We start from the raw sequence: 7666 nt of genomic DNA on the forward strand, positions 1-7666 counted from the left end.
CAATGCCCTCCCCATCCCGCAGCAGCCCTGCATTTCCCTGCTCCAGCCTTGGTCTCCAGCACAGCCATGGAGGCTCTTTGGGCTCCTGACTGTTCCTGCAGCCCCCAAGGGCAGCTGAGCTCTGCCTGTGGCACAGTCAGCCCTGGCCAGCGCAGGCCATGCTCAGCAATTGCTTGTGTGTGCCTGGCCTTGCTGTCAGCCCCGGCAGCGGCTGCGTGGCCCCTTGGTGGCCCTGTGCTGGCCCAGCCATGGTGGCCCAGCCCCTGTGCAGGCCCAGCCCAGGCCAGGAGCATTGCGGCTGGGAACGGCCCCTGTGCTGTGGTGCCCACAGCAGCCTTGGGGCTCTGTGCCCCATGGCCTCCCTGCTGGGCAGCCTCTGCCAGCTCCTGCACAGCCCCTGGCACCTGTGGGCCTGCACAGACAGCCCTGCCCCGGGCTCTGCCGGCCTCTGGGCCAGCAGAGAGGCCGGCCAGGGCTGGCCATGGCCGGGAACAGGCCCTGAGCCCCGCAGGAGGATGGAGCTGGGCCACAGCCAAACTCAGCCCAGGGCAAAGCTGGGCTCAGCAGCCAGGGCTGCCAAGGGCTGGGCACAGAGGCTGGCGGTGACAAATGTCCTGGGCCCCCTCCCTGCTCTGTCCATGCCCCCAAGGGCACAGAGCAGCCTCCTCTCTGGGGCACTTGCCTGTTTTCAATGCCTTGCACAGGCGCTGGCCCTGCCCCACAAGGCCTGGCCTGAGTCCTGCCCCTGCACGCTCAGCCAGGCTGAGATGGACACTGATGGTTTCTGGGGCAGGCTCTCTGAGCCCAGCCCAGCTCCCTGCAAGCTCTGCCAGCTGCCCTGAGCTCTGGGCAGCACCAAGGGCCTCTCCCCAGCCCAGCCCAGCCGGCTCTGGCCCCACAGCTCTGCTCAGGCCAGGCTGCCCTGGCCACTGGCCCCACGGCCTCAGCCCCTGCCAAGGGCACAGCAGCAGCTGCAGCTCACACAGGACTCAGCCCCAGCCATAGGGGAAGGTGCTGGGCCAAGGCCAAAGGAGGCTCCCTGGCTGCCCTGCTCCCCTCTGGCTCAGGTGCTGAGAGCTCTGCAGCCCCTGCTGCCATCCCATGTGCCCAGGGCAGCACAAGAGCCCCGGCCTTGGGGCCCTCAAGAGCTGCTCCGGCTCCAGGCCCAGGGCCCATCCCAAAGCTGGGGCAACCACAAAGCTCTGCCCTTTTCTGTTCATTGCTGCTCTGATGGAGATGGATCCTCAGCCACTTGGAGGTTGCTGATGAATTTCACCACTCCAGAGACCTTTTCTTTCTTGAGCTTTTCAGTTGAGAAATTCAGTGAGAAAGGCTCATAAACATTTGTTCAAAACACGCAAACAAGACAAGCCTGTGGGAGTAATATAAGTTTTCAATTCTTTCATAGCTTATTAGATAGATTTCAGAAGTGTATTCAAAGTGAATACGCTATATTGAAACCAATGCAGAGAGAACTGGTTTTTCCTCCTTTCTTTTCCTGTTTATAGATTGATGTCAGCAATCCCCAATTGATATAGACCCCCAGCACTTCATAATACAGTCTAAATACAGATGAAAATCAAGGTCCTTTATGGCTAACAATCAGTCAGACTTTGTCCCTGCACCCTCCCCACCATTTCCCTCATCCACCCTCTGTCACTCAGAGCAGCAGTGGGATGGCATCTCATCCAGGGGTGTCCCCAGGGCTCAGGACTGGGGCCAGGTCAGTGAAATCTCTTTACTGCTGATCTGGATGAGGCCATCAAGGGCATCCTCAGTCAGTTCCCAGGTGAGCCCAAGCTGGGTGGGAGTGTGGCTGTGCTGGAGGGCAGGAAGCTCTGCAGAGGGATCTGGGCAGGGTGGAGCCATGGGCCCAGGACAATGGGATGAGGTTCACCAAGGCCAAGGACCGACTCCTGACCTGGGCTCACAACCACCTCAAATCCCTGGCTGTGCCCTGCCCCTGATCCCCACAGCCTGTCCTCTTTCCTTCATCCCTGCATTGCCAGGGACTTTCTGGGACAAGGGAGCTCTGCTCTGGCTGTGGAGGGAGGTGCAATGCCGCCACTGGAATGGGAACCACAACTCATCAGGTTTGTGTCCTTTGGGTGTCAAGAACTGGGGAGACTCAGAGGCACAGAATGTTTCTCTTCATGGCCAACAGACCATGGTTGAACAGGATACAATTTAATAACAATCACACTCTTCCCTGAGCTATATGCAACATCCCAGCAGTGTCTGATGAGTCCACCATCCACAAGTGATTTCCATACTAGAATTAATTTCAGAAAAACGTGTTTCTGTGATAGATCTAAACACAATTAGGTTCTTGTATCAGGATGCTCCCACCAGGCCCCCTGGTGAAGAGCCTGGCTCTGTGTTCTCCATCACCTCCTGGCTGGCACTGCTCTGGGCTGGGATGAGGAGCCCCTCAGCCTTCCCTGCTCTGGGCTGGACAAGCCCAGCTCCCTCAGCCTCTGCTCACAGCCCAAGGGTTCCAGCCCCACCTTGGAGGCCCTTCCCTAACCCTGCTCCAGCTGCCAGACATCTTTCCAGGGGAACCCAAAGCAGGCTGCAGTGCCCTGGATCATCCACGGCCTTGATGTCCTGGTCACACAGCCCTCGCCTCTTGTCTCCATGTCAGGCTCTGGGCTGGATCCTGTGGAACATCCTTTGGTGGAGGCTGTGGCTCCAGGTGGACCGGGGGGATACCGAGGGACAGGGACCCTGCTGGGCATGAACAGCCTTGGACTTGTTGAGAGAAACTGTGAGGGGAGCTGAGGCAGAGTGAATAACCCGGTGACCTCACACAGCCCTCCTGGGATGTCACACAGCCCCTCTGGGATGTCACAGGCAGCTCTGTGATGTCATAGTCTGCTCTGTGATGTCACAGCTCATGTGCTCATGTGACACACCTGGACTGTGATATCATAGTCTGCTCTGTGAGGTCACAACCCCTTCTCTAATGTCACACAGATGGTCTCTGATGTCACAGCCAGATCTGTGATGTCACAGAAGTGGCCTGTTATTGTCATAGCTTCTCAATGACCTCACATACCCCAGTCTGCGATGTCGTATCCCACTCTGTGACCTCATGTTACCAGATGATCAATTGTCTACACCAGGTGAGCTCACATCTGTAGCTTGTTCCCCAAAACCCCAGGCCTATGGAAATCACTCAATGCCCATTGTGTGAGGAGGGGAACTGGAAGTTCACCAGCCTCAGTGTCCTGCCAGCTCAGCCAGGCCCACTGGAACATTGGGGTCCACAACCACCAGGGACCACCAGAGAGACCCCCAGGACAGAAGAATGCATGGGTAAAGGGGAGGGGAAATATGTCAATGATTTTGGGGAAATTATTACCGTATGTGTGTTTAGTCCAGGACAATCAATGAATATGTGTGCAAAATACAGAATATAAACAGAAACTATCCTGTACTCAGCCTGCATGGCTTTGGGAGGAGCTCTCCCCCGTGCATCCGCCTGAATAAAGAATGCTGCTTCTTAATGCTGCATTGGGGTTAAGGGGTTTTCTGTTTTACCAAATTTTGGTAACACTCCCACTGCCAAGGAAAGCTCTGTCTCCTGCTGTTCACAAACAGAGAAGGGCTGGTGGCAGATGGGGTGGTCAGAGGCTGCCTGGGGCACAGTGAGCATGAAATAATCAAGTTTTCAATGTTCTGTGAAAGAAGGAGGGGCAGCAACAAAACTTCTACACTGGAATGAGGTAGGGCAGACTTTGGCCTGTTTATGATGCAGATTTGGGGAGTACCGAATTTTTTTACTGATTTTTTTAAAGGGAAACAGCCCTTAAAAACAAAGGGGTCCAGGAAGGATAGACATGCTTCAGGAAAGTAATCTTAAGGGTGAAGGAGCAGCCTGTCCCAGTGTGGCAAAAGATGAGCTAGAGAGGAAAACAACTGGCCTGGCTGCCCATGGAGCTTTTGTGAGAACTCAAGGGGAAAAAGAGGGTGCATCAACCTTGGAAAGAGAATCAGGCAACTCAGAAAGTGTTTAAGGATGTTGTTAGGTTATGCAGAAAGAAAAGGAAAGAGGTGAAAGCTCAATTAGAGCTTTACCTGGCCACTTCTGTGAAAAATAATAGGAAAAGTTTCTATAAATAAATTAATAGCAAAACACTGGATAAAGAGAAACTCTATTCTTTATTGGATGCACTGGGGAATGGAGTAACTAAATCTAAATAAAAGGCTGAGCTACTTAACATCTTGTTTGTCTCGATTTTCAATATTAGGACAGGTTGTCCTCAGGACAAGTGTTCTCCTGAGCTGGTAGATGGGCACAGGGAGCAGAACAGCCCCCTGGAATCCAGGAGGAAGCAGCTGGGGACCTGTTGAGCCACTCAGATGCTCACAGGTGTATGGGATCAGATGGGATCCATCCTAGGGGGATGAGGGAGCTGGTGGATGAGCTCCCCAAGCTGCTCTCCATCATTTACCATCAGTCCTGGCTCAGCAGGGAGGTCCCAGAGGAGTGGAGGTGCCAGTGTGAGCCCATCCCCAAGAAGGGCTGGAAGGAGGATCTGGGGAGCTCCAGGCCTGTCAGCCTGACCTGGGTGCCTGGCAAGGTTATGGAACAGATCACCTTGAGAGCCATCACAGGGCACCCACAGGATGGCTGAGGGATCAGAGCCAGCCAGCGTGGATTTAGGGGGGGCAAGTCCTGCCTGGCCAACCTGGTCTCTCCTTTTATGACCAGCTGACCCACTGGTGGATGTGGGGAAGACTGTAGATGTTTTGTGCCTGGAATTCAGCAAAGCCTTTAACACCATCTCTGACAGCATTCCCTGGAAAAGCTGCAGCCCACGGCTTGGGCAGGTTCTCTCCTTGCTGGGAGATTTAAGAGCTGGCTGGAGGCTGGGCCCAGAGAGTGGTGGGGATGGTGCTGCACCCAGCTGGTGTCCAGGCACTGTCCCCCAGGGATCTGTGTTGGGCCCAGTTCTGTTTAATATCTTCACTGATGATCTGGGTGAGGGGATCCAGTCCACCATTCACAAACTGCAGATGACACCGAGCTGGGTGAGAGTTTGGATCTGCTGGAGGGCAGGACAAGAAGACACAGCATTAAGCTACAAGAGGGGATGTTTAGGCTGGACAATGGGAGGAAGTTCTTCACAGAAAGAGTGATTGGGCATTGGAATGGGCAGGCCAGGGGGAAGGTGGTGGAGTCACTGTCCTTCTCCAGTGGCACTCAGTGGCATGGTCTGGGTGACAAGGCAGTATTAGGGCATTGTTTGGACTTGATGATCCCAAAGGTCTTTTCCAGCCAATCTGATTCTGTCATTCTGTGATGATTGGGACACTCTGGGGCCATTGTGACACTGCAGGGCTTTGTGGAACTAAGAGGACCATGGTGACACTGTGCAGACCCAGAGAACCAGGGGTCCATTGTGGTGCTGCAGGGCCAAATGGAACCAGGGAGTGCACTGTGACACTCAGGGTCCTCATTGAACCACAGAGGCCATTGTGACACTGCAGGGCCTTGTGTAACCAACGGGGTTTCGCCATTTTGACAGTGAGAAACCAAGGAGATCACTGGGAGACTCCAGGGCCCAGTGGAAACAAGGGGCTCTTCTGACACTACAGGGCCTCATGGAACCAAGGGGACATTGTGACACTGTAGGATCCTGTGTAACCAAGGGGCCACTGTGACATGATGGGGCCTCAAGGGATCCAGAAGAACACTGTGACACTGTGTGGCTCATGGAAACAAGGAGTCCATTGTGACACTGAGGGCACTTGTGGAACCGCAGAGACCTTGGTGACAGTGTGGGACCTCATGTAACCATGGAGCCATTGTGACACCCTGGGGCCCCATGGAACCAAGGGGCCACTGTGAAACTGCAGCACCAACGAGATCATTGTGACACTGTGAAGCCCCATGGAACCAAGAAGAGCATTGTCACATTTCGGGGACCCAGGGAACCAAGGAGAGCATTGTTGCTCTGCATGGTGTCATGGAACCAAGGAGAGCAGTGTGACAGTGCAGGGCCTGGTATAACCAAGAGGCCACTGTGATACTGAGGGGCCCCTTGAAACCAAGGACATCTTTGCAGATGACACCAAGCTGGGTGTGAGTGTTGATCTGTGGGAGAATAGGGGGGCTCTGCACAGGGACCTGGACAGGCTGGATCCAGAGACCAAACCCAACCCAAGGTGAGGTTTAACAAGACAAAGTGCCAGGTTCTGCACTTTGGCCACAACAACCCCTGCAGCACTACAGGCTGGGGACAGAGTGGTTGGACAGCAGCCAGGCAGGAAGGGACCTGCAGGGACTGAGGGACAGCAGGCTGGACATGAGGCAGCAGCGTGCCCAGGTGGCCAAGAAGGCCAGTGGCTCCTGGCCTGGATCAGGAATGGTGTTGCCAGCAGGACCAGAGCTGCTGTGCCAGCACTGATCTGCCCCCAGCTCTGCACACAGACATTGCTGCTGCAGCTCCAGAGAAGGCAACAAAAGGGCATCTCTGCAGAAAACTTTGCTGGGAGATCCTTTAGTTCCTTTAAAGCCACCAAGAGCACAGTCCCTCATTGACACAGTCTGTTGCCAGAGGGAAGGTGGAGAGAAACAAAATGAGAAATTATACAAACAATGACTCTGTTTTGTGGACAATATGAAAAAAAATAAAACAAAGGAAACAAATCTCCAAAATTAAACTAACAAGAAGCATCAAAGACAACTTTTATTACAAGTGATTTTCAGAAATTGCCCAGCAGTTTAATGTTTCTGAAAGCATCCAGTCATCAGTGTCCACACTGCAGCCTTGAGCTCCTGGTTCCTCAGGCTGTAGATGAGGGGGTTCAGGGCTGGAGGCACCACCGAGTACAGAACTGACAGAGCCATATCCAGGGACGGGGAGGACATGGAGGGGGGCTTCAGGTGGGCAAATATCCCAGTGCTGAGGAACAGGGAGACCACAGCCAGGTGAGGGAGGCAGGTGGAAAAGGCTTTGTGCCGTCCCTGCTCAGAGGGGATCCTCAGCACAGCCCTGAAGATCTGCACATAGGAGAAAACAATGAACACAAAACAGACAAAACCTAAACAAACACTAACTGCAATGAGCCCAAATTCCCTGAGGTAGGAATTGGAGCAGGAGAGCTTGAGGATCTGGGGGATTTCACAGAAGAACTGGCCCAGAGCATTGCCATGGCACAGGGGCAGGGAAAATGTATTGGCTGCTTGCAACAGAGCATTGAGAAAGGCACTGGCCCAGGCAGCTGCTGCCGTGTGGGCACAAGCTCTGCTGCCCAGGAGGGTCCTGTAGTGCAGGGGTTTGCAGATGGACACGTAGCGGTCGTAGCACATGATGGTCAGGAGATAAAATTCTGTTGCAAGAAAGAAGAAAATCAGAAATACTTGGGCAGCACATCCTGTGTAGGAGATGGTGCTGGTGTCCCAGAGGGAATTGTGCATGGCTTTGGGGACAGTGGTGCAGATGGAGCCCAGGTCACTGAGGGCCAGGTTGAGCAGGAAGAAGAACATGGGCGTGTGCAGGTGGTGGCCGCAGGCTACGGCGCTGATGATGAGGCCGTTGCCCAGGAGGGCAGCCAGGGAGATGCCCAGCAAGAGGCAGAAGTGCAGGAGCTGCAGCTGCCGCGTGTCTGCCAATGCCAGCAGGAGGAAGTGGCTGATGGAGCTGCTGTTGGACAT

General features: G+C 54.4%; 1 protein-coding gene across 1 annotated transcript; it reads right to left on the reverse strand.

Annotated features, from left to right (window-relative positions):
• Positions 1-6667: 6667 nt before the first annotated feature.
• LOC135304014 (olfactory receptor 14A16-like) lies at positions 6668-7666 on the reverse strand. The gene has a single exon (XM_064426326.1). The coding sequence runs from the start codon at positions 7664-7666 to the stop codon at positions 6734-6736; it is 933 nt and encodes a 310-aa protein (XP_064282396.1). The 3' UTR covers positions 6668-6733.

The sequence above is a fragment of the Passer domesticus genome, chromosome 6, assembly GCF_036417665.1.
Source record: "Passer domesticus isolate bPasDom1 chromosome 6, bPasDom1.hap1, whole genome shotgun sequence".
Classification (NCBI taxonomy): Eukaryota; Metazoa; Chordata; class Aves; order Passeriformes; family Passeridae; genus Passer; species Passer domesticus.

Excerpts from the sequence above, each read along its gene's own strand:
- LOC135304014 (XM_064426326.1), bottom strand. The coding sequence starts at position 7,666 with ATGTCCAACAGCAGCTCCATCAGCCACTTCCTCCTGCTGGCATTGGCA.